This window comes from Desmodus rotundus, chromosome 2 (genome assembly GCF_022682495.2).
Source record: "Desmodus rotundus isolate HL8 chromosome 2, HLdesRot8A.1, whole genome shotgun sequence".
Taxonomy (NCBI): domain Eukaryota; kingdom Metazoa; phylum Chordata; class Mammalia; order Chiroptera; family Phyllostomidae; genus Desmodus; species Desmodus rotundus.
Genome location: NC_071388.1, coordinates 13,339,967 through 13,366,626, shown reverse-complemented (window position 1 = coordinate 13,366,626; position 26,660 = coordinate 13,339,967). Strand labels below are relative to the sequence as shown.

General features: G+C 43.6%; 2 protein-coding genes and 1 long non-coding RNA gene across 9 annotated transcripts in view; 1 reads left to right on the top strand and 2 right to left on the bottom strand.

Annotated features, from left to right (window-relative positions):
• MRPL39 (mitochondrial ribosomal protein L39) overlaps positions 1-1,733 on the bottom strand; it is a 157,487-nt gene extending 155,754 nt beyond the window's left edge. For all 6 annotated transcript variants that reach the window (XM_053918009.1, XM_053918010.1, XM_053918008.1 and 3 more), the window contains exons 1-2: positions 1,585-1,733; positions 602-808 (exon numbers count right to left, since the gene is read on the bottom strand). In XM_053918009.1, the coding sequence (XP_053773984.1) occupies positions 602-808; positions 1,585-1,648 (271 nt within the window). In that variant the 5' untranslated portion in view covers positions 1,649-1,733. The remainder of the gene's footprint in view (positions 1-601; positions 809-1,584) is intronic.
• A 22,290-nt stretch (positions 1,734-24,023) lies between these two features.
• On the bottom strand, positions 24,024-26,635 carry LOC123479920 (uncharacterized). Its single transcript, XR_006655739.3, has 3 exons — positions 26,503-26,635; positions 25,699-25,911; positions 24,024-24,309 (listed from the first exon to the last, which is right to left on the bottom strand). It is a non-coding gene; the product is annotated as an uncharacterized lncRNA (long non-coding RNA).
• The window catches only part of JAM2 (junctional adhesion molecule 2), a 52,038-nt gene continuing 51,340 nt past the window's right edge, over positions 25,963-26,660 (top strand). Inside the window, exon 1 of one of the 2 annotated variants that reach the window (XM_024560102.3) lies at positions 25,963-26,521. In XM_024560102.3, coding sequence (XP_024415870.1) covers positions 26,455-26,521 — 67 coding nt within the window. In that variant the 5' untranslated portion in view covers positions 25,963-26,454. The remainder of the gene's footprint in view (positions 26,522-26,660) is intronic. The other variant, XM_045196906.3, reaches the window with a different exon arrangement.

Below are 26,660 nucleotides of genomic sequence, written 5' to 3'. Positions count from 1 at the left end.
CACACATGGTGCAGTTTCTCCCTTAAGATACAAACACAACAAACACTTTTACCCCAATCCCATTCACCCCGTGTACATTTCCACTCACACATTTGCCACACATGCATATAAATGTAAACAACACAACACACAAAGAGGGAAGTGGTAAGCACAGAAACGATTTAAGATAGGTTATAAAGACTAGAAAGGAAAAGAAGCCAAAATAGCGGGTCATCTGAAGCAGGGATAGTAACTTTACCCCAGAATCCTTTCTTGACACCCTCACGGCGACTGTTCCCGTTCCACCAGTGCACGGTCTACAAGGGACAAGCCAGTAGTAGCACTGTTTTCAGGTCTGCCTTCTTCTCCCAAAACAATTATAACGCCCTAGATTTAGCCATATTCGAACAAATACCAGCACAATCTGCATTACAGTACTAACAATCCAAGACCCATTGTACCCTCGAGTGCTAAAGCCACAGGGAACAGACAGTAAGGCGGCAGGCAGAGAACTTCTGGGACACTCAGAGAGCAATTACAGCACCCTGTCTCCTCTGCACCAGCCCTCCCACACAGCTTAGGTAAAAACAGTCAAAACGGCATCCTGATTCGGGTTACTTACGCATGGCACAACTATAAGGTGTTGAAATGTTTTTATTCATCACAAACATAGTGCCAGGGTCAGTTTTCCCAACGTGTTTAACTTCAATCTTCTCGGTTCGAGGAGTTAGTGATAACTGCCTGTTTTTCTCTTTATTAAAGAGATCATTCTGCATTTCTATCAGTTGGGTCGGTGACAGCTCAGAAGCTGGTGATGTTGCTATAAATCCTGTGTAGAAATGACAATAAATATGAACGCTAAAGAAATGAATGACATAGTGCCAACACCAAGCTGTCCTACTCCCGCTCGTATCACCGTCCTCCTACAGGGAAAGGGAGCGACAGAATTGTAAAGCCGCTCGTCAAAACGCGTTCAGTGGTAAAGGTGAACCACTTTCTAATATTAATCATTAAAACGCCAACCAGCCAAGATCCACGCCTTTATTTCAACTTCGCGCTTTCACCAAGAGAGCTCTATTTCCCACTGATTTCCTCTATCGTATTCCAGTGTGATTTACAATAAGGGGCAAAAAGCAACCAGGAAGTGGGGTCAAAGCTAGAGCAGCCATTGGGAAAGTGAGTAAAGTGATCGCTTGGTAAGGTTTTGGGGACAACAAAATTCAGGAGATCGGAGGTCCCACGCCAAAATTACCAATATCTAGGGCGAGAAATGCTGAGACTATTTAACAAACCCCAAATAACAGGATTTGGCAAGGCAAGTACGACTATTCCAACGGGAAAATAAGGATATATTGCATCGGGACATGGGCCCCTTCCCAGAGGCGCCCCAAGCTCCTCCAGTGAGCCGGCCCCCTACCTCCCAGACCCCCTAACGCCCTGGCATCTGTACGCCACAGGCCAGGAGGGGCAGCGGCTGCCACCGACACTTAAAGAGCCTTCCCCGCCTGAGCCCCGTGGAACCTCCCAGGACCCGCCCCCGGCCCATTCTGGCCAAACACCATCCTCTGGACCTCGCCGCCGGTCCCCACGGCCGCCGGAACTCACGCCGGCCAGCGCCGCCGACGGGGGCGGCCCGCCGGAGCCGCAGCGCCCAGACCCCCGTGGCCATCGTCTCGGTCCCGGCCGTAGGCACCGCCGCGTACAGCCTGGTCCTCCTCTGTCCTCTGTCCCCCGGAAACTCTGAGCGTGCGCCGCGGATTCCGCGTGACAGTTCCGTTCCGGACCCGGCGCTCGGGCCGTGCGCCGCCTGCAGGCGGCGGGTTCGCGGCTCGCCTACGAGCAATCGCCGGAAGTCTGGCGTCTAAAGCAGGGGCAGCAGCCGGGGCGCAGAGTGGGACCGACTGATGCTGAACGCTAGGGAGGCCGGTCCTCCATCCCGCAAGCTCTACAGGAAACAAGCGTTTTTTGGAGCGGCTGCGCCCGGCACGCGTCAGCACCCTCCCTCGTCCGCGGGTTCGAGCCCGGCCGACTGGGCAAAGCCCTTGCTTATCGTAAAGAATACTTCTGGGGAGAAACATTGGGAAAGGATAGCTTCCGTTTACTTTTGCTTTCGTGGTCAGCCCGGTTCTCCACGCCGAAGACATATGCTAGCTCGTGGTTTAACTCTCGGTTTTTCAAGGGTGAGTTTTTAGGTCGGCTGCAGCGGGTCTGCGCCCATTTACTTTGCCGTATTGTCTCTTGTTCACTTAATAGATATTTGTCGAATGAAAGAATGAACAAATGCCCTTGCAAAATGTTGCAGAGCAACTAAGCCCTTTGTCATACTAGGATGTTATTGCTATTGAAGTATGCATTCCATAGGTAAAGTGTGGAAATGCTTTTATTCAAAGTTGTTCAATGATGTGCCTTTTCTCGAGGCGTGTAAATTTACGAATTCAGCCCATGGCCTTTACCCTCTGCTCTTTGATTTGCATGGGAATATACCACCACCAGGGGGAAGCACTTGCTAAGGAACAAATGCTGTAAGAAGTCGGGGGTGGGGGGAGGAACTGGGCTAAGATGGTCACAAGGCACAAACTTCCAGTTATGAGATAAAAGTCCTGGGGATGCAGTGTATAACATGGTGACTGTAATTAACAATGCTATTTTGTATATTTGAAAGTTGCTAAGAAAGTTAAGTCCTGAAACTTATTCAAAAATTTTTGATAACTCTAATAAAAGGTGATGGATGTTAAACTAAACTTACTGTATTTATGATTTTGCAACATGTACCTCGTGTTTGTGCTGTATACCTTAAACATAAACAGTGTTGTATGTCAATTATAAAACTGGAATTTTAAAAGACCCATGCCTGGATAGATCAGTCTCCATGGCCTGAATTTTTGTTCACAACAACTGCATGGGGAAGGTGTGATAATCCTCACTTTTAAAATCAGAACTGTAAGAGGCCAAGCTTGGATTTAAACCTAGTCCACATTTTACTAGGTCACCTCTCATTTATGATCCTATTTCAAACCAGATGATAAGACAGACAGAGAGATAGATAGATAGATAGATAGATAGATAGATGTATATAAGCAAGTTTATTATAAATCACCTTGGGAGCAGTATTTGAAAGTCACAAGTATCAGAAATTTACTTCGTTGGAAGGATGTTAATAATAATGTCCAACATATATTGAACACATGTCAATCAATTGTGTTCATTAATTCTCACACCCAACTCACACAATAGGCATAAGGATTCCCATTTTCCGGGAGAGGAAATTCCAGTTTGGAGGGCTCCAGAGACCTCTCCACGGAAGAACTTTGACCAGCAGTTCCCCCAAGTATTTCCTTGAGTCCGTGGTGATCCTCAAAAATAAGTGGGAATGGAGGGTGGTCAGGAAGTTTCCCTTACACAAAGAATGTCAGATAATACTTAGAGTAAGAATAATGGAATCACACTTCTGCAACTATCAGTGTAATAATTGATTCAGGAAGGGGTCATCTATGGCTGCTAAAACCAATGGGGAAAGTTTGTTGGATACCAAGGTCTTCAGTCCCTGCGTATCACCCCCCAGATTACTGAGGAAACACAGAGGGATAAAGGAAACTGCAAAGAAGAAATCTGATGGGTACCACCTTAACAAAGTCGTCAAACTTGTCATCACGGAAATGGGACACTCTTGACATTTGTGCCTCCTGGTAGTGACACAAACAACTTATGTAGTATTCACACCATAAGTGTTTAATGTGAATCTAAAGAATCATAAGGAAGAGAAATCAGATTAATCCAGAAGATGATACATTCAACAAAACAACTGATTGAACTCAAAAATAAGTTTCATGAAAGATGGACCAGAAAAGTTCAGAGAACTGTTCCGAAGTAAGGAGACTGAAGACACATACAATTGATAGCTGTGTATGAGCCTTGCTTGGAAGAGATAGAAAAAGAATTTACAAAGGATCTCATTGTGAAGGAAATTTGAATATGAACTGCATACTGCATGTTATCATCTCAACGTTACGTTTATTGGATATGATAGTAGCATTGTGGTCATACAGGAGAAAGTCCTTGTTCTTAGCGTATAATGTTGAACTATTTCGGGACCCAATATCATTATGCCTATAACTAACTCTCAAATTGTTTGGCAAAACTAGGGATTCTGTATGGAGAGAGGGAGCAAGAGAAATTAAGCAAATGTGGCAAAATATTAACAATTGGTGAAGTTCAGCAAGGTACTGTTTGTACTGCTCTTTCAACCTTATTCTGAAATTTTTCAAAATGAAAAGTTGAGGGAATCACCACAGTGGTTTTCAACCACAGAAGCTTAAGTAGCTCACAATGCATGTCAGCGGCAGCAGCGACAGGCCGGCTGTGCCTCTACAATTTTGTTCCAGAATCCAAGCTGTGGAAGCAGCCCCTCCTTGGGACTTCCATGGCAGAGGGAAGGGAGAGCAAGGGCCACTCTGTGCATGGGATCTTTAAAGCTTCTGCTCAGGCTCACCTCGTGCCTGGCCTCCCTGTGTCCTGTCCCCAGCAAGTCCCACAGGCTAGCCCTTCGGCAGTGGCAGGTGTGAGCCTTCTGCGGGAAGCTAGTGTTTGCGGTTATAGAATTCTCCTTGAAGGAGGAAAGTGAGCCACTGAAATCAAGAATCCGTAGGCCATAAAAAAGGATGGAATCTTAACAATGTGCAGCATGTGGATGAACTGGGAGGGCATATGCTAAGTGAAACAAGTCAGACAGAGAAAGGCAGATACCATGTGATTTCACTCATGCATGGAATCTAAAAAACAAAATGAATGAACAAACCAAACGAACTCTTAGATACAGAGAACAAACTCATGGTTGCCAGGTTGGGGGCTTGTGATCGGGGCGGGGGACGGCTGAAAAAGGGGAAGGGATTAAGAAGTACAAACGTAGTCACAAAACAGTCACAGGATGCAAAGTGCAGCATAGGGAATGTAGTCAGTAATACAGGGTGGGGTGAAAGCGAGTTTACAGGTGTTTGTATGAAAAATAGTAAATAACGATACAAGAATAAAGTTCCACATACTCACAACTGTGCACATATTTTTGCCCCACCCTGTATCGTAATAACTCTGTATGGTGTCATCTGCACGCTATACCGGGTGGGGGGTGGGGTCACTGCATAGATTATATGTAAATGTCTAACCACTGTGCTGTGCACCTGAAACTAACATATTGAATGTCAACTGTAATTGAAAAAACCTTTAAAAAGTAAAAATATCTGTCTAGATAAAAAAAAAAAACCACTAGCACTGGATAATTTTCCTAAAATCACAAAGAGGAGCTGGGACACAAACTCAGAGCAATTTCCAAAGCACATGCTCTCTTCGTCCTCAGATTTATGTGATTTCATCCAAATGTTCGATTTTACATTTTCAAATTGCCCAATGAAAAGTCTCTCCTAAGCTCTTTCCCACATTCACAAGTTCTTACCAAAACCTCCCACATGATACCACTGTTACTAATTTCTTGTGTATCTTGAGAGTTTTTGATGCCTCTCTCTGCTAACTCAAACATATGCAGAGTTAATGGGTAAGGATTTTATCAGGGGGAGTACCTGTGAGAGAAAAGGGGAAGAAGCCAGGTGAGGCTGGCCCCACGTGAAATGAGAAGAAAGGAAGATAGAGTGGGGCGTTCTTCACGGCCTGTGCAGCCTAAAGAAGATTCACTGGGGGGGGAGGGGGGGGGGAGTGTCCTCTAGCCAAAGTCTACCATCAGAGGGGCCCCAGGGTCCCAGGAGCAGACGTGCCTTAGTATCCCACCATGCTCACTCTTCAGTGGACCACAGCATAAGGGTGGGGGATGGGGGGGGTGACCAGGTGGTGGCGTGGCCTCTGAGCAAACATGGTGGTGGATTTCGGAGCTCAGCAATTGGGACTCTCAGTCAGTCAGTCATGTTCCCTATCATTGGAAGTCTGTGAAGCTCATGAAATAAGCTGTATTTCAGGAATGAAATAATGAGAGAAGTGCTTGCTATGCATTTTACATTCCCTGCATAATTAAACACACACATGGGTGTATCAGTTATATCAGGGCTCAACATCCTCCACTTCCCCCCGGCCTGACAAGTGAGGATGGACATGCTACTCCTGGGAAATGAGAGGAAAAAGCAGGTGCAACCCATGGCTTTTCTTTCTATTAGTATATGATACCCTGGCGCTAAATGCTGCCTTCACTTCAACATCATTCCTTACCAGCTCCTTCATGGGCACAGGTGACAGTGGAGTGTGTGCGTGTGTGTGTGTGTGTGTTGGGTTTCTGGAGAAATGAAATGCAGTCAAATACAAAGATGGACACAGTTTACTTCCTCTGCTCCTCCTCTGCCTTAAACCATCCTTTCCTCCTCACACCTCAAGAAAATCTTACCAGTTCTTCCCCGATAGTAAAGAGAGAATTGACGATCCCAGTCACCAAGGTATAGAGTTTCTCATGGGTAATATTTTCAGTTTCACTTTACAAAAAAAAAAAAAAGTGTGTGTGTGTGTGTGTGTGTGAATCATGTTAAGAAAGTCAGTTTGTATGTTATTACCCTCATTACGAAATACCAAATAATGTTTATTAAACTATAATAATCCAGTAGGTCTGGAAAGTTATAAATTAAATCACAAGTTGAAAAGATTATGGACAATAAAGACCATTTGTTACACCCCCACGTTTACTGCCACAAGAAGATGAGTTACAGAAGGAGTAGTATCTGGCTCAAGGTCACACCGAATGCTATGCAACATCCGAGACCATCGGAAACACCAGGGAATGCGGAAAATGCCAGGACTCCTGAAACTGGCACAGGCTCTCCGAAATGCTCTGAACCATCCCACGCTGCAGCAGCCGCACCAGATACTTCATTTCCTAGTTTTGTGGACGCTGCAAGAATTCTCCTCCATTTGTTTAGGGTTTCAAAGATGTACTAATCCCTCAAACACATGTTAATATGGATGTTCTTTGATGAAAAGGAACAGATATATTCTTCAGCTTTTCCTTCAGCTGCCCCTCCCCCGTCCTATTTCACAGTGAGAAACCCTGTTGGACTACCTAGAAGCACACTCAGGGGCTTTTAGGGTGGGGGTTCATGGCTCCTGCAAGAGGGATGAGAATTGGCTAGGGTGATGCTCTTTTGGCGAAACAAAACACTTTCCTCCAGAATCCTTCTCCCTTAATTATACATAACATTTTTTCCCACTTTTTAAAAAACTATTTATTAATTTATTTCTAGAGAGAGAAAGAGGGAGAGAAACATCAATGTGTGATTGTCTCTCGGGCACCCGCCACCAGGGACCTGGCTGCAACCCAGGCTTGTGCCCCAGCTGGGAATCGAACTGGCAGTCCTTTGGGTCACAGGCCCGTGCTCAACCCACTGAGCTACACCAGTTGGGGCATTTTTCCCTACTTCAAACTCCTGACTTCCCCAGTCTTATTCTTTATCCCTTGGCTGCCTTCATTCCTCTCTGCACCATCCAATCTTGACCTTCCCTGGAGAACAGAAAAGCTGAGTCCTGTTCACCCAAAAGCCCCCTACACCCACGACCAACTCACGAAATGCAGTATGGCGAGGGAATCAAGCCTCGGTTAGTCCCCAGATCTCTACTTCTTAACCCCGTGACCTTGGACAAGTCGAACCATGTTTATTTAACTGTACCTTCTTTGACGTATGCGTAGGATATTTGAAATATTTTGCTGCCGTAAGCATCTATCTATCTAAGATCTGTGCACTGGTGTGTAAGTTCTCAGAGTTGGTTCCTGGCAGTGGAATTGTTCGGTCAAGATTACATGCATGCGAAATACCGGTCGGTGCTGCCAAAGTGCCTGTCAAGGCCATTAACACACGTGACCAAAGCAGACGTCTGTTCATGCTGGATGATGGTGGCAAATATTATCATAGTGATAAAAAGCTACACTTTTCATGCATCTTTGAATTTGTGACTGAGAACCAAGGTCACAACCTCTAATCTCCCACCTTTCTTCCTTCTTACCAAGAAAAACCTTTCTTGTGTCATATGCAAAAGCTTTTTAACCTGGCCTGGCATTTACCTGTTGGCGTCATCACAGAATACGCAAATTCAAAGCCAGTAATTTCAGCTTCTTACCAATCTTTGGTTCAAAGCTGGATTTTACCTCTAAATCCTATTATAAAAGCTTCTACCACACATTCGCATATGTTCAATTGGAATGGGCTGATCTACATAGGCCGTTCTCAGTGCTTTCTTTTAGATTCCTGCTCTCTTAACAGTTTCAACATTTTGTGTTCTTTACATGACACAAACAACCTATTCTCTCCATAAAAATTCAGACATTAGGAACATACAGAGAAAAAGTATGCAAGTCATCTTTTCCATTCTTGCTGCATTCTGTATCTATAGCTCTATAGCTCTATCTCGGATATTCTTATTTTTCAACCTATTATTCAATATAACTGCTCCAATCTGACATTAGTCAGGTTATTCGAAGAAACCTCCATGTAGAAGTAGCCAGGCGGTGAAATGCAGGGACAAGAAGAATAAAGAAATAGTGACTCCCTGAACAATTCTCGCTGTGACAACTGTGGGAGTATTTTGATAGCTGTTGGCAGCAGGACACTGCATGTGATGTGGGGAAGGAGACCTTGGCATTCACACAAGCAAATGGTTTGGCGACAGTTTATTACATTTTTGCCATGCTTGCAAATGCCAGTAACAATTTCTCAGCCTGCAGAATTACTAGACATGACAGGTTTGAGAATGTTTCACAATTGTCATCAAATAAGTCATCCTTCAAAATTAAAAAGTATGTGAACTCTTTTCGATGACTGTCACTATTAAAATGAAAGCTCTACTGGAGTTGATGAATTTGGCTTGTGCATACTGAATGTGCCTGGTCATAGAATCAGAGGTTAAGTAAAAGCATCCAAGAAAAATTACAATACATTCTTACTGGTGGTGTTCTATCAGATTATTCTTCAGGCCAAAGATAATTCCCATTGCTTCCTAAATTTAAGCTGCAAATGCTTACATAAAAAAATTTCAAGTCAATAGCTAACTCTATACATAAAGGAACTAGAATAAGAAGAACAACAACAACAAAAAAAAACAAAGCTAGCATAAGAAGGAAAATAAAGATTAGAGCAGAGATTAATGAAATAGAGAACAGAAAAACAATAGAGAAAATCAATGAAACCCAAAGCTGTTTCTTTGAAAAGACAAACAAAATTGACAAGCCTTTAGGTAGACTGACCACCGGCCCCCAAAAGAAAACATAAATCACTGGAGTCAGGAATGAAAGCACACTACTACCAGCCTTATGGTCATGTCTGTTGTCACCAATCTTGACAGTGCCCTGGGGAGAAGACACAGGCTGGGTCCTGACAACCCAAAAGCACCCCCGCTCAGTGCAGCCAGCAGAAACTGCCTCTAAGAGAATGCTGCCTTTTGACCCAGTGATTCCATTGCTGGCAATATATCCTACAAATCCCGAAACGCCAAGTCAGAAGAACTTATGCACTCCTATGTTCATAGCAGCTCTATTTAGAGTAGCCAAGTGCTGGAAACAGCCTAGGTGCCCATGAGTAGATGAGTGTATTAAAAAAACTGTGATACATTCACACAAGAGAATACTATGCAGCAGAAAGAAAGAAGGAATTCCTACCTTTTGCAACAGCATGGATGGAAACTGGAGGCAATTATGCTAAATGAAATAAGCCAGTCACTGAGAGAAAAATACTATATGATCTCACTTATAAGAGGAATCTAATGAACAAAATAAACTAAGGAGGAAGACAGAACTGGAGACTCAGAAAGGTAGAACAGACTGACAGCTGCCGGGGAGTGGTGTGGGGAGAGGATAATGGTGGAACGAGGGGAAGAGATCAGTCAAAGAACATGTATGAATGACCCAAGGATACAAACAACAGTGTGGGGACCGACTGTGGGAGTGGGGGTGGGGGGTGCTGGGTAAGGGGGGCAAAGAGGGGAAAATTGGGACAACTGTAATCAAATAAATAAATATATATATGAAGAATTAAAAAAAGACATCACAGCCTCCAGGGTCAAGCTGCCTACATTTAAATCCCTCCTCTCCACTTCCTAGCCCTTCACTTATTAAAGTTTATTTGCACTTAATGCTTCTAATTAATCATATGAAAAATTGGAGTAAATACAATACCTGTCTCATAGCACGTGGGGAAGATTAAAATAGTTCATACATACGAGGCACTGACAGGCACAGTTGACAAGCTCAGGTACTGTCATTGGCATCATCGTACTCCGCACCTCCTGGGACTGGTTCTAGCCCAGACTTGGGCGGTTTTTCACTCCACTTCGCATAATAACGCCTTTGCTGGGCTCCCTAACCTGGCAGAAGGCAGTGGCCTCTTTGCGTTGCAATCAGTTGTCAGCCCAGCCATTTGGGCATAGGAGGTAGTTCAGTGCATGTCCACAGTTAGTCAAAACTATGCGTTATTTATTTAAAAATTTTCTGTATCGAGTGTGTAACAACTAAAGGGACTCATACCATACTTAGAAAAACAGTTATACATAGAGTAGATGAAGAGTACAAAAAATGCACTTAGAGAGCAGTGCACATTTAAAACATTGGGAAAAAGGGGGAGTGTGTTTGTAATCTCAGTTTTAAATCTTTCAGTTATTTATAATCTAATTGGTTTGTGTTCAGTTTAGGTTAATTTTCTTGTTGGTATAAATCGCCTCTTGTAATCATTGTGTATTTTATTCTCATCCCTTTCCTTTGCAATCTACAATATTCAGATGCTTGAAACGCTATAAAATTCAACCCAGTGTGTTGTCGCGTTTGTCAATGAAAATTTGAGAATCTAGGTGGGAATGATACCAGTGCCTGGCCAGGCCCTGGAGTGAGGGAGCAGTCGCAGGAGACACCGAGACAACAAGGATGAAGCCACAAGCTGCTAGTGTGGGCGCCGATGACAGATTTCTCTACCCCTGCCCCAACAAATGCAGCAGGAGGAGGCCCTGCACAGAGTGTGCAAAGTTAGAGAGTGATGGACAAAGGGAAAAGCCTCCTACCTCCTTCTGGTCCCTCACTGAAGGTGGGACCAGAGGGTCAGCCCCATGTCTACCGTAAAGGTCAACATGGTGGCAGGGGGAGGTGCTAACTTGTCAGTCCAGCATAGGAAAAGGATTGGCTGTCTCCCACCACCCTCCTCCTAGAGCCCACAGAAGTGTGCACTAGGAGATTTAAAACAAGGGAAGAGAGAAACACACTCTCTTCTTCTGGGACTCCCAGCACGACGTGGGGGCCAGGGTTTGCAGGAACTTGCAGGTCCTGGAAAGTTCTGAAGCCGCACGGTGATGGCAGTGCTGGACCCCAGGAGGGACCCGGAAGCTGGACAGTAACCTGCTTAGCCACCTGGAGCTCCAAAGGACAAATAGGATGGAATAGGAATTCTGGGCATTGTTTTGGGTTTTAGTCTTTCTGGAAATAAATGGGCTTTGTTTGTGTTTTATGGAACAGATGAGCCTGGAGCTAGGGAGCTCCCCCATTCTCCCAACTTGTACAACACTTCAATAAAGGCCTCTTCCCTGCCCACCACCCTTTGTCTGTGGAATTTACCTGTGAGTGGTGGCGGGCAGCCACACCCCACTTTCGTTCAGTAACAGTAAGATAACCCAAATATTGATAACTGACTATTTAATTTATAAACAAGTTGGCTGGTTGATTTTCACTTGCACCAGTTTCTCAAGATTTTATAATAGTTTAGAGCAATGGTTCTCAAGCTTTTTTTCATTGTATGTTCCTTAAGTAGCTTTGCTTTTAGACATTTTCTTAAAAGCCCCCATGACTTTTCAATACTATTGATATGCTGTGTATCTGTTTAAGCTTTCTTTTTACCTTCATCAAATAATTTCCTCCCTCTTGGGAACAATACTGACCCATTGAGAATTCATGGCCTGGAATATTCAGATTTATATGATAAGAAAATATAGCTATGGCTGGTGTCGCTCACTGGATTGAGCGCCGGACTGTGAAGAGTCGCCAGTTCGATTCCCAGTTGGGCCACTTGCTTGGGTTGTGGGCCAGGTCCCCAGTAGGGGGCACGTGAGGGGCAACCACACACTGATGTTTCTCTCCCTCTCTTTCTCCTTCTCTTCCCCTTTCTCTAAAAATGAATAAATAAAATCTTTTAAAAAAAGAAAGAAAATGTAGGATGAGCAATCGCCCTTATTGTCAGTCAGTAGCAGGAAAGGATGTAGCTATTCAATTTCCATTGGCATGTCTCCTCATTCTTTATTGTGGTCCTCTGATCAGCAGCACCACCGTCATCTGGGAGCTTGTTTTTGTTTTGTTTTGTTTTTTAAGATTTTATTTATTTTTATTTTCAGGGGGAAGGGAGGAAGGAAGAGAGGTAGCTAAACATCAATGTGGGGTTGCCCCTCATGCACCCTGTTCTGGGGACATGGCCCGCCTGGCGCAGCCTGGGCATGTGCCTTGACTGGGAATCAAACCAGTAACCCCTTGCTTTACAGGTCGGCCCTCAATCCACTGAGCCACACCAGCCAAGGCAAGGGAGCTCGTTTGAAATGCAGACATTCAGCCTAATCTCAGACCCACTGGATCGTAATCTGCATTTTAATGAGATCCATCCCGAGTTGCTTCCCATGCTGTTAGAGTCGGAGAAGCACTGGTTTACTGTACGGTGTGCAATCCTCTCCCAAGTCGGGAAACACGAAGTTAACGTGTAAATGGAAAAACATGCACAGACCCTGAAGAGCAGTTCAGTTCCCCCACCCCTCTCTCTCAAGTCCTGACTACGCAAGTTTCTTTCTTAAAAGTTATCAGTAATATTTTTTAAACTTAGAACTGGGTGTCATTTGTCTGTCTGTCTGTCTGTCTGTTGAGAAAGGTCAATTTTATTTACTTGTTTTAAGCAAGAAATCCCTACGGATTTGTGTCTGGCTGCCTTGCCTCCCATCTTTTTCATTCCTTTGCTCTTTTTCTCCCCCAAAGCAGGGGTGTTAGAATTTGTTGGAAAGAGCAAGGTAAAAACAATGAAGAGAAATTTCTGCTTTTCTTCCCCCAATGAATTGGCCGTCCAACTCTCAGTTGGAAGTACAGGCCTCTGTAAAATTAAGCTTGTTTTGATAGTGATCGTTTCTCTTGGAACCAGTAGCAGAGTAAAGAGTTTTTATCTGTTTTATTATTCTAAAGAGCCGGCAAGTTAGCATGGGGGAAAAATACCATATTAATTTAATATACTTTGCTTCTTATTTATGAAGATGAGGTTAATTTTTCATTAACTTTTTTGTTACATGTATGAAATTTTGAAATGTGTGTGATACATTTCAGCCATACTGAAAAGAAGAAAAAATAGTATAACAAATGCCAATTACCCACTTCCTAGGTTAATAACCCTTTGCCACATTTTGCTCCTTCTATATTTTCCTGAAGTATTTTAATAAGTTACAGATATTATGACATTTTTATCACCCTTATTTTTCTGAGTATTTTTAAATGACATTTTCTTCCATAAAAGATGAATTATACTTCACTAAAACTTTTGAGGTTGAAACTGGAGAGATTTTCAGTACCACAAAGTTTCCATTATTATTCTCATCACTTTTTCCCCTACTAGCAGGAGACAAGGGGAAAAAACTTGGACCTGCTGAATTGGTCTGAATTCCAGCTGAGACATTATTTTTGGGGGTTTCCAGAGGGGCTCTGACAACAGAGAGCCAAGTTCTCTTTAATTCTAAACTATTAACAAAGACTGAGGTCAAGTTAGGCCAAAGGTCAAAGCTCTCCTCATTGAAAAATGCTGTGGAAAGATTTGGCTATATACCAGTGCCTTTTTCTTAATTAAGAATCTCAGTCAACACATTCAAGTTTTTGAATGCAGAAAGAGGGAGGGAGAGTAGAAGAGAGAAAAATGATGAGAGGGACATCAGAAGAGAGAAGAAACGGATATTTTATAAACTCCAACTCAAACGCCATAGTCAAGGCATCTCTTTCTTTTAGCTTCCTACTTCCCTTTCTATTCCAACATGCTTGACTTACTAGGATAAAATTAAGGATATCTTAAACAACTCCTGGAGGGAAGCAAGAGGAGAAAGAAAAATATCTGTAGTCCTTGAAGACGGTTTGCTTATTATGTTGACAGCTTCCTAGCAGCAATATCGCTTGACGTGGTCATTAGAAGACTTGTTTATTTGCCATTTCTGAATTTTAAGACTCAGACATAAAAGTAGCCTAGTTTCATCGTTGAAAATGTGTTCACAGCCACATACTCAGTCCCATTTTCTGTACGTGAGAAACCAAAGTTCCAGAGGTGGTTTATCTAAGAATGTCTCTAGGAAAAAAAATATTGTTTCTGGAATGACCAGGATATCTCCACCTTTGATTTTTAGTCCTCCAGGGTGTTCGGTCCCTGTTCCAGGAAAGAATGACAAGGATGGTCGTTTCCTGCATGGCCTGTAACCGCCGTATCCTGCTCATTAACCAGCATCCACCCCGGGAGCCATTTCCAGTCTCCACTGTCCCCAGCACCGTGTTCGCTGGCTCCAAGCCAGCAGACAAGCATCTGAACTTCTGTCCCTGGGAGGATTCCCAGCCCTTCAAGGAACCACAGCCTGGCCGATTTTATTACAGTCCACAAAAAACATAGATATATATATATTTTAGAACTGTTCCAATTCCTAGGAGCACTCACATCTGTAAGGCACTAAGCAAGCATTAAAATTCGGTGAAACATTGAGAGGATTTTAAAGGCTATCCTATGGGGGGGGGGGGGAATGTGACTTCTCCAGAGAGACATAAATCGGCCTGTGTGATGGACAGAATGCAGTCACTTTGTTATCAGTTGTGGAACTAATTGTTAAACTTCTGCTGCTCTCCCAGTCAGCAGGGCCAAAAAGAACATTCTGGAAAGAGTGAAACTATCCACCTGGTTTACAGAGGACAGATGCAAGAACACAGTGGAATTCCTCCATCTTTGGGAGTGAAAAGGCATCATTCTGTTCCTTGCCCCTCTGACCCCATTTTTGCTGTAGCAAGGTAAATCAAGTTTATTCATGTTCTCTGACCCCTTCCCCAAAATCTTAAAGATGAAATAACACACTTGAGACACTGGTAAGAAAAGTTATTCTAGGTATAAAATTTCATCGGCATTAAAAATTGATTATGCGAGGAAATTGAAGGTTTATGCAGACACAGCAGAGAAAAATGTGTGCAGTGTCCATAGTAAACACCAAATGAATTACAAGCAGCCTGTTTTTGCTACATGCTCTCCTATCTATCTTCATTAATTGGGAGTACGAACCAAATTCTGCACTTCAGAAGGGTGCCTGAGGACTCGGCCCACATTAAAAGGGCTACGGTGGGTTCGATCTTTTTTTTTTTTTTTCTGCACTCCAAGACAAATTAACCAAAGTGCAAAAATATTTTTCAATCATGGTTTTCTTTTTTGGCACAACAGCGGGAATACTCTCTTGGCAAATACGCAGGGAATAAAATCCACTACTAAAGACTGAAGGGTTCTTGTTGCCAGTTTGGCCACTTGAATCAGAAACTTCAAAATTCGCCTGATTTTTTTACTCACCAACTATCCCGAGGAAATAATTAGACAAGAGTACAAGTACATACCGATGTAGTTCACAGCTTCCTTTTTTCTAAAATTAAATTTGCTGGGTTAACATTGGCTAACAACATCATATAAAGTTCAGGCGTATACGTTCGTGATAATACGAGATCATTACACTCTGTTGGGTGCTCCCCACCTGAAGTCTCGTCTCCTTCCATCACCCAGCATTTGACCTCCTTTACCCTTCTTCGTCCTCCTCCCGCCCCCACGCCATCTCTGGTAACTACCATACTGTTGGATCTGTGGGTTTGTTTTTTATTTTATTTGCTTGTTGCTTTCTGTTTTATATCCCATATGAGTGAAGTCATATGGTTCCTCTCCCTTTCCATTTAACTTATTTCACTACAATACTCTCAAGATCCACCCATGTTGTTACAAATGGCAATATTTCCTTTCTTAACAGCAGAGTAGTATTCCATTGTATGTATGTATATACCACATCTTCTTTATCCATTCATCCATGTGCTGGCTATTGTCAATAACGCTGCAATGAACATAAGGGTACATGTGTCTTTATGAATAGATGCTTTTAATTTCTTTGCATAAATACACAGAAGAGAGATTGCTGAGTCACATGGTAGCACTATTGTTTTTTGTTTTGGGGTTTTTTTTTTTGAGGAACCTCCACACTATCCTCCATAGTGGCTGCACCAATTTACATTTTCACAAGCACTATGCAAGGGTTCCCTCTTGTCCACATTTTCTCCAAGACTTGTTATTTCTTGTCTTATTGATTATAGTCATTCCAATAGGTGTGAGGTGATACATCATTGTGGTTTTGATTTGCATTTCCCTTACAACTAATGATGGTAAGCATATTTTCATAGATTTGTTGGCCATCTGCATGTCTTCCTTGGAAAAGTGCCTATTCAGGTCCTCTCCCCATTTTTTAATTGGATTGTTGGTTTGGTGGTTTGCTTGTTTTTTTTGCTGTTGAGTTGTATTTGATGTGTGTGTGTGTGTGTGTGTTGCAGTAGGTTGGTTGACTTGGAAAGACGGTGAGAAGAGTGGCGGTAACAGGGCGGTGTTACAGAGTAAAGGCTTTAGACAGAAACAGACCTGGAATCCTGTGTTGTTGACCAGCTGGGTGTCCTGAGGAAAGGCACTGGACCTCAGTGCAACTCTTTTCCTTCATATGGAGAACCAAAGGGGATAGTGAAAATAGAGCACTTCACAATGAGATTGCCACAGAGAGATACTGGAGTTTAAAAGCACCAATGCTTAAAAAAGATATTGTTGGGTGTTGCAGACTGAATGTCTGAGTCCCCGCAAAATTCGATTCACATGCTGAAATCCTAACCTCAGTGTGATCGTATTTGGAGGTGGGGGCCTTTGGGAGGAGATTAGATCGTGAGGGTTGAGCCCTCATGAATGGGATTAGTGCCTGTGTAAGAAGAGCCCAGAGAGCTGGCTACTGTCTTCCCGCCATGTGAGGGCACTATGAGAAGTCAGCTCTCTGCAAGCTCAAGTGAGCAGCGCTCACTGGAACTCAGTCATGCTAGCATCCTGATCTCGACTTCTAGCCTCTAAACTATGAGAAAGAAACTTCTGTTGTTTATATGCCACCCAGTCTGTGGTACTTTGTTATAAGCAACCAGAACTGAGACAGTAGGTTAGAAAAACATACAGAACAATCAAACTCTTGTCAAAAATATATAGATCTATATATTCATCCCGTAGTGAAATATTTACTGAGCATTTACTAACTGATAAGCACTTCATTAGGCAAAGAGAATATAATAATAAGCCAAAAGTTAGAGGGAGTCTGCCTTTATGGAGCCCACAGCCTATTGCTGGTTACTGGTTGTGAGCGATTGAGTATAAAATCCCAATTATGAGGTCAGAGAGGAAGGGGGTAGTGAAGGCTGGTAGTAATAGGATCTGATCCAGTCGGGAAGAGCAGGGACGTTTCCTACGGAAAGGGCAGTTGAGCAGAGACAGAAGGATGAGCCAGCCTTGACCAGATGCGATGGGGGTGGAAGAGGAGCAGTGAACATAAGTTAAGCACATTGAGTCTGGGGTCAGCCAGGTGCCCTTCCAAGCCTCATCCTGCCGCTCGCCAGCTCTTATGATTCTGGGCCTGTCACTCAATCCCCTTGTCCCAATGACTTCATCTGTAAAATGGAAACAACATATTTCTTTATTTAATACGATTATTAGAAGGACTAAATTCGATAATAAGAAAAGTGCTTAGCAATTATTCAATAAATGCTAGATAATACTGAAGGAAAAAAGAATGAAAACCCGAGTGCAAAGCCCCGTGGGAGCATAATGAAGAAAAATAATGAAGCCCTGATACAGAGTAGTCCCTGCCTTGTCCATGGGGGATACATTCTAAGACCAACAGCAAATGCCCGATGCCTCAGATAGTACCAAACTATGTGTGTGTGTGTGTGTGTCTGTGTGTGTGTATATATATAATCTTTTCACTTGGGCGTATCGCAACTGCCAGCATCACTACTCTTGCACTTTGGGGCCAATATTAAGTAAAATAAGACTTACTTGAACACCAGCACTGCGCAATACCAAGACAGATGACCCAAGAACCCAGATGGCCATTAAGTGACTAACAAACAGCAGGGTTGCATACACAGTTTGGATACTCTGGACAAGGGGATGATTCACATCCTGGGTGGAATGGAAAGGTACTGTAAGTGATTTTTATCATGTTACTCAGAGCAACACACAATATACAATTTACAAATTGTTTATTTCTGAAATTTTCCATTTAATATTTTCAGGCCACAGTGGACTGAGGGTAACTGAAACCATGGAAGGCAAAACTGCGGATAAAGAGGAACTACTGTGTACGCTGCTTTTATTCTAAAAGATGCCGGAAGCCACTGAAGGTTTTAGCAGTGGCACTCCAATGCACAGGTCTTTCACATGATGTTCCTTTTCTCATAGACTCTTCTTTCCACCTTTCTCCTCCTAGTTCCTTCCTAATTCAGCTTACGTGGCACTCCCTGAGAGAAGCTTTCCCTGACCTCCCAACTAGGTAAGCACCTTATGAATACCTCCCTTGGTATACACGCTTGCTTTGCCTGGTGGATGTCTGTCTCCCCCACCTACATCAGCACACGATGGGACCTTGCCTGTGACTGCACATAACTGTGCCTCCCACCATTAGCACAGTGGCTGATCTACAGTAGGTGCTTATTTCATATAGGCTAATGGAAGACAGAAAGAATGGAAGAGAAGGAGGGAGGGGGAAGGTGGAGAAAAATGACGGGGGCGGAGAGGTAATGAGATCAGTTCAACTTTAGACTTGATTGTAATTTTTAAATGAATTTTAATTGATTTTGAGTGGTGCATCTATGTACAGATGTTCTAAAAAGCAAGGAAAACTGACTTGGAGTAAAGAAGACAGATCTAAGCTTGAGCTATGTAGACTAAGGAGTGACATGGGGGATAACTGAAGCAAGGGAATGGGCAATAGCAAGGTCTTCGGAGACAGTGGTCTGGAGTCACTAACTGTGTGAGTGTGGGGGGGTCACCAAGTCTCTGAGTCTCCTCTGAAACCAGACAGAGAAGTAGGGCCCTATCGCAGCCAGCCAGACTCCCTCAGCATGCTTCCCATGTCTCCAGGCTGCGTTCCACCCAGCTGGTCACTCAGAGTAACTGAATACTGATCACGCAGAAGTGAGATTCTTTGCCATGTAAAGTTTATCAAGTACTTACTGATACCTGTCAGTTACAGATAGGGTTATTACAACACGCATAGTCATACCTTTCCCGGCTTCCTCACTGGGTTGTTGCAGATCCAAAGAGAAAATGTGTGTAAAGAGATTTGCAAAATATCAAGTGTCAAGCAAACGAAGATGACATTGTCATTGCAGAGATCAAATGCCAACATTCAGGATGGCTTTTTCTTCTCCTTAGAAGGGAAAAAAATTATTTCGTGGGAGTCCATCTTTTCGGATACCTTAGTGCAGGGGTCCCCAACCCTGGGCCTGCCAGGACCGGCATCGGTCTGGGGCCCATTAGGAACCTTCGGAATCGCATGAGCTAAGCTTACCTGAGCTCTGCCTACTGTCCTTCCCCACTCCCTCCACCTTTTTCCTGTCCGTGGAAAAATTGTCTTCCCTGAAACCATTCCCTGGTGCCAAAAAGGTTGGGGACCGCTGCCTTAGTGGGTAAGAACATGGATCTTGGAAATCAGATAAACCTGGGTTTAAATCTGGCTCTGTTATTTTACAGATGCCTGGTCCTACCTAGGTCAGGGGCTTAATTTTTCAAAGGCTTTCTTCTAATCTGTAAGATCGTCAATAGTACCTCCTCACAAAGTTGTTTATTAGATAATGCCTGCAGGTGCTTTACACAGTGCCGGGCATATGCTGCTTAATAAATACCAACATTTAATATCACCATTGTCTTTAGGAGTGATAGGGACAGCAGTGACCAAATGGAAGGATCACTGAATGTATCCCAAATCTTTTCAGCACCCTCTCCTCTGAGCTGCATCACCCCAGATCCAACACTTTGAGTTTAACCGCAGTCCAGTGGACAGTTCTTACCTGCCCCATTCCTTCCATGATAAAGGACATACATTAAATGTGGTTGTCCTTGGCCAGGGATCGCTGGGAAAAAATCAGTTACAGCTTGAGTCAAGTTACAAAGGAAATGGCAAATCCACTCCCAGACAATGTCTAGGGATCTATGCTGATTTGGGGACTGCAGAGGAAAGACATAACTAGTATTCATTCCAGGCCCAGCTCTTTTATTTTGCTGTGTGATCTTGAGTAAGTCACCATTTGGAGTCTAGTCATCCTTAAGTGTGAAATGAAGGAAAGGGTTATGTAGGAAGGGGGTGGAGTTAGAAATCACCTCTAGGTTTTCCCCACATTTTAGCTGTTATGATTCCAGGCTTGCAGAGTAATGGGTGCCTGCCCATCCTTTGTTTGCCCCTGGCCAGTGTTTGGTAAATGCTAGCTCCTCCCCCAAGTAAATTCCATTTTTAAAAATCATTTTCATATTATCTCATTCCCTATAAAATTTCCAAATGTCACTCAATATAAAAACTAACTATTAAGCTTTGAAAAAGAAAGCATTAATAACGACTTTACTGACTGCCGGTGGACTTCACTTAATTGGCAGATGGAATCACCTTAGTCATTCTAAGTAATTTAGAAAAGAACATGAAAGAAGGAGTGTTCCTGCTTGTAGTCATCAGAAGCAGGTGAGGCTATTTTGTCCCTTCTTGGAGGAAATTTAGAGCACTGAATTGTTGTAATGTACTAGAAGAAAGATATCACTTGGGGAGAATGCCGAAGGCTACATGCCGGGGACGCTGGGAGCTTCTCTGAATAGGTTTCTTTGTCTGGGAAGAACTGTGGTTTGAGCCCAAGCAGGTGTGTGCTCATGGGCACATCAGAATGGAATCCTGAAATCAGGCTTATTCCAGAAAATGAGCTGAGGAAATAAAGGCGAGGGATACGTATGTAAGGAGAATCCCATTGGTTAAAGACCTTAAGTTCTACCTACAGGAGTTGCAAATTTCCATGAGAGACACTTGGGAATTGTGTGGTTTTGAAAATGGAAGATTTTTTTCCCCTCTTTTTTCTAAATTGCAGAGTGTGGGCACAGTTCCCAGCACCTTCTCCACACCCATGAGGAAAAATAACCCACCCAGCACAGAAATACCAAAGCGGAGCTGTTGTGAGAAGTCACTCCGTTTAAATCCAGCCCTTCTCTGTGTTGCTTGTTTGAGGCAAGTGCCTCCACACCCCTCAACATTACTTCAAATTTAGAATTAGAGTGGGAGGAAAGACTGAAAAATGGTAAGATGTCCTAAAACACCAAGTCCCCAATTATGTTCACTTGACAACACTGCTTTTAGTGTCCCAGTGAAAGTGATTATGACTTGTGGCAGGTGGGGGAGGGACAGTATGATCGTGGAGGCTGGAACAGTTTGGAGGGACTCCCTACAACTTGTCCCTCGCTCCTGGGGTAGGGATTCTCAAAAGCAGAACAATAGTAAAAGCAACTTCCAACCACTCATTCGTGAAGCAGTATTAACTATTGCTGTTCCTTTCACTATCCTGCTGCTGATTTTGTAATCATTTCGTTATGTTGTTATCTTATGCACTAGTTTTATACTTTATTAACTACAGAACACAAGGGTGTAAATATTTTCTGCAGGTTGATTACGGCTTGCTTTCTCTATGGTCTAAGTGTCAATGCCCTCGAGTATTGCATAAATGCGGGCGACGGTGCTCAATCCTTTTTTTTTTAAAGCATTCAACACTATAAACACCTGCCCATTTGATTCCTGATTCTCTCCTAGTTCTTCTCATACTTTTTTGACTGCTCTTTCTTGTGTTCTTCCTGTAGGTCTTCTTTTGTTTGTTTGTTTTTTAGTTTATTGTATTTTTCCATTTTGTTTGTTTCTTTCAATTTTTTTATTAGACTTTAATTTTTAGAGCAGTTCCAGGTTTGCAGCAAAATTAAGCAGAAGGTAAAGATTTCCCATATTCTTCCTGCCCCCACACATGCACAGTCTCCCCTATTGTCAACATCACTCACCAGAGTGGTACATTTGTTATAATTGATGAACCTACACTGGCATAGCATTACCAAGAGCCCATAGTTTATGTTAGAGTTCACTCTTGGTTTTGTGCATTCTATGGGTGTGGACGAATGTATAATGGCATGCATCCACCTCTGTAGTGCCCTACAGAATCGTTTCACTGTCCTAAAAATCCTCTGTGCTTTGCATATTCGTCCTTGGCTCTCCCCTGTTCCCTGACAACCACTGATCTTTGAACTGCCGCCAGAGTTTTGAGTTTTCCAGAACATCATAGAGTTGGAATCACATCATAACATATCCTTTTCAGATTGGTTTCTTTCACTTAGCAATGTGCATTTAAGTTTCCTTCATATCTTTTCTGGGCTTGATAGCTCATTTCTCTCTAGCTCTGATGATTATTCCATTGTCCAGAGGTACCACAGTTTATCCACTCACCTACTGAAGGATATCTTGGTTGGTTCCAAATTTTGGCAACTAGGAGTAAAGCTATTATAAACATTTGTGTGTGGGTTTTTGTAGATACATAAGTTTTCAACTCCTTTAGGTAAATACCAAAGGCTGTGATTGCTGGATTGTGTAGTAAAAGTATGTTTAGTTTTCTAAGAAACTACCAAACGGTCTTTCAAAGCAGTTGTACCATTTTGCATTTCCACCAGCAACGAATGAGAATTCCTTTTGCTCTACATCCTCATTAGCATTTGGCTTTGTCAATATTCTGTATTTTGGCCATTCTAATAGGTGCGTATCTTAATGTTGTTTTAATTTACATTTCTGTGTTGACATATGATATGAAGTATCTTCTCATATGTTTATTTGCCATCTTCTTTGGTGAGATGTCTGTTAAGGTCTTTGGCCCATGTTTTAATCAGGTTATTTGTGTTCTTACTGTTGAGTTTTAAAAGTTATTTGTGTATTTTGGATAACAGTCTTTTATCCGATAGAGTTTTACCAATACTTTCTCCCAGTCTATGCCTTGTCTTCCAATTCCCTTCAAATTGTCCTTTGGAGAGCATGAAGTCAAGGGGGATGGGAGGATGAGGGGAAAAGGTAAAGGGGACTAAGAAGCACAAACTTCCAATTATAAAAACAGTCATGGGGATGTAAAGCACAGCAGAGGGTATATAGCCAGTAATATTGTAATAACTATGTGTGTGCTACATGTATACTAGACTTAAAGTGACAACCACTTTGTAAGCCCTATGTTGTACACCTGAAACCAATAAAATATTGTATGTCAGCTATAAATAAAAATAAATTTAAAAAAATAAAAAGTTGTCATCAGACACAAGGTCATCTAGATTTTCTCCTCTATTATCTTCCAGGAATTTTATAGTTCTGGGTTGGTGATCCATATTGAGCTAATTTTTGTGAAGAGTAGAAAGACTATGTCTAGATTCTTTTTTTTTTTTTTTTTTGGCATGAGTCTTTTTCCTACCTCTTGCTGTATTTATTTTCTTAGATTTATCTCTAGAAAAATATTCACATTTTTCCTGATTGCTCTCATTCATTTGCTCTCATAGCTTCTCCTATCTTCTAGAAAGGTCCTCAAATACCAGTCCCTGGACTAGCTGCATCAGAATCAGCCAAGGTGCTTATTACAAATACAGCTCCATGGGTGCCCCTGAGATTGAAACTTCTGGGAGTCAGAACTTTAACATAATTTTAAGCAGAGAATCATATTTAAGGATTCTAGGGGATTCTGAGGAGCAGATCACCTTGGTGATCACTGTTCTAGGAGATGCTGATGATATATTTACACTTATTTCTTTAGTCCATCCCAAGGGCTTCCTGAGCTGCAACAGAAGTATATCCACCCCCTTATTCTTGACCTTGAACAAGCCATTGTTACCAGACGAAAGGGGTGTGTTTGCCTGTATTCATCAAAGCCCAGTAAGACATGAACATGAGTTTGCAGCCAAGAAAGTAAGGATTTATTAAAAAGGAGATGGCACCACGCCCAGAGTCACAAGTGAGCTACTGCTCAAAGACCTGGCTCCCCAGTGGCTCCTGGGGGATGGATTACATTGGGGGGAAATCATTTATCCTGGACTAAAAGAGGTAGAGTGCTGGTCTCTGCTGACTGGTTGGTGCTGGGGTAGGGGGGTTGATTGATCGCTGCGTCTGGTCCTGATGTCAACCCTGGAGTGGTTCTGTCCAACTTCACAAGAATTTTGTTTGTGCGATCATCCTGCTTTCCTGGGTCTGGAGCTAAAACACAACCGAGGCCAAGATACTATGTTTAATTTGATTGAACATTCTGATTCAATAGTGGAGAGATCCAGGACCTTGTTCCTACGACTACTAGAGGCTGACCAAAACCTCGTGGTCCTGAGGGCTTAATGATTAAGCAAGGGAGAGGGAGGTGCGTGAGTCAGGATGCTGGATGAAGCCGGTTTGAATCACAGGGAAAAAATCAAAATTAAAGAAAATAAGGGTCCTGCACAGGTACACCATTTAGCATCTCTCAGCAAGTTTTTCTCATCTGTAAAGTAAAAATAACATTTTCTCCCATCCGGAGTTGTTGGGGAATTAGATGCTGCATTATTCTGACTCCGTCATTGACAAAGCACTGGATGAAAACAGCTGTTATTATTTTCTGTCCTCCGTAACACTTAGCAAGTGGTATCAGAGGTCTTCCCAGACAGGACTCCCTGTCCCCTCCAGACTGTGAGCTTGTTAGCCACAAAAACACAGCATTGTTCATCACTGTCCACCAGCGTCCAGCACATTGTAGCTATTTGACAAATGCCTGGCCTGGGCGACAAAAAAATAGCTCAGTTAATCAGTTATTCACATAGGCTGTCACAGAATATTTTTAAAATATGTCTTTTGTGTGTGTGTATCTTTAGGGAGGAACAAAAGACACATAGTTGTGGCGAGAATAAGAAGACGCCAACAGCCTTTCTTGTACAGCATAGTATCTTTCCTCTTTCAGCCCAGTAAAACTGGAGTAAGTGTGTTGTTAAATCTGTGTCCCTGCTTACTTTTCTGCAGCATGACCCCTGGCATTTTTGCCCTTTTGACATTCCTTTCTGAGTACTAAGCTTCAGTCACCGTCACCAAGGAAACAGGAGAGATGCCTCATTCCTCACAGCTCTGCATATCTAAACTCTGGTCACCTTTGTCCAGTGAGTTAGCCAAATTCTACGTGTGCACGCCATTAAATCATCTGTCTTCTATACAGAACTTTATCCGTTTTTCTACCTTTGAAGAAGAAAAAACCCGATACCTAACAATTTCTTTTCTTGGGAATGGCCTTTTCCCAGACCTGTCCATAATCTTAAATGCACCAGACATTTTGGTCCCTAGGAGCAAATACAAAAATTGCCTGTTTAGCCTTTGTGGTGTGGGCAATGTAGGGTGGGTCAATTTTAAAGCACGCGATAATGGGTTTCTCTTTTAAAAATACAGTAGGCCAAAAATAAACCTGACAAAGGGCAGCTGTGCAGTTTTAACATGTGGAAAACAGGCGGCAGTTATGTAACTAAAAAGAAACATGATAAATATTTCACACTGTTAGATGAACTTCCAACTGCGACACGTAAAAAGCAAAGGACACAGAACACAGCTTAACTCTCCAAGAGGCAAAATGCTTACACTGAAAAGGGCCCCGGGCTATTGCTAAAAGCTGATGCCTGCCTTCCAGCAGGAATCTTGATCGTTTTTTTCTTTTCTTTTCTTTATTCTTTGTCTTTTTCTTTTATTTTTAACCCTCGTATCGAAGGCAAAGCCAGCGAACCCCATCTCCCAGGAGCGCCTCCTCGGCTGCTTCGCTCCACGCCAGAGTTTCCAAAAATCTCTACCTTTAGGCTGCAAAACCAAAAAGTTCTGTGTCTAGGAGGGCGAAGACAGGAGTTTTAGCAAACCGGCGCACCCCACCCCGCCCCCAGGGGCCGCGCCTCCCGCCCCGGCTCCTGGCCCCGAGGACAGCTGGCAGCCCCGCGCAAGACCAGACACAAAGCCGATCAATCCCGGCGGCGCGGGGGTGGGGGACGACCCTGCAGGGCTTCCCTTCCAGTCCTCGCCTCCTCCTGCCCCTCAGTAGGACCCAGCCGACACCTCCTCGGGCTTCCACGGCCCGCCCCCTCTGACCACCCTCCCGCTACACGCCCCCCCCCCCAAAAGGCCCAGACCACCCCCATCCCGGGGCTAGGGAGGACCTGCCTTAGGCAGCCAGCGGAGACATTGACGTCGCCGCCGGGTTGGTCAGTTCCCTCCCACCTCCTCCCCTTCCACCGCTCCACGAGTCTCCCCTCCGCCCAGCCCCAGAAGTTCGGGGGGGCCCTCTCGGCCTCCCGCGCTCCGGCCGCCAGGACCTCAGCCTCCGCGGAGGAGCCACCTCGGCCCGGGAAGATGGCGAGAAGGAGCGGCCCCCGCCTGCTGCTGCTGCTGCTGCGCTACCTCGTAGTCGCCCTGGGCTGTAAGTTGCTCGGGTACCTCCAATCTCCCACCCGCTCCCGCTGGGACCGGCTCCCCCAAGCCTCCAGCACCAGACGCGGCGCTCGCGCTGGGCTGCGCTCGGGGCGGAGGGTCCGCCGCGGGGCAGCGGACTGCGCACC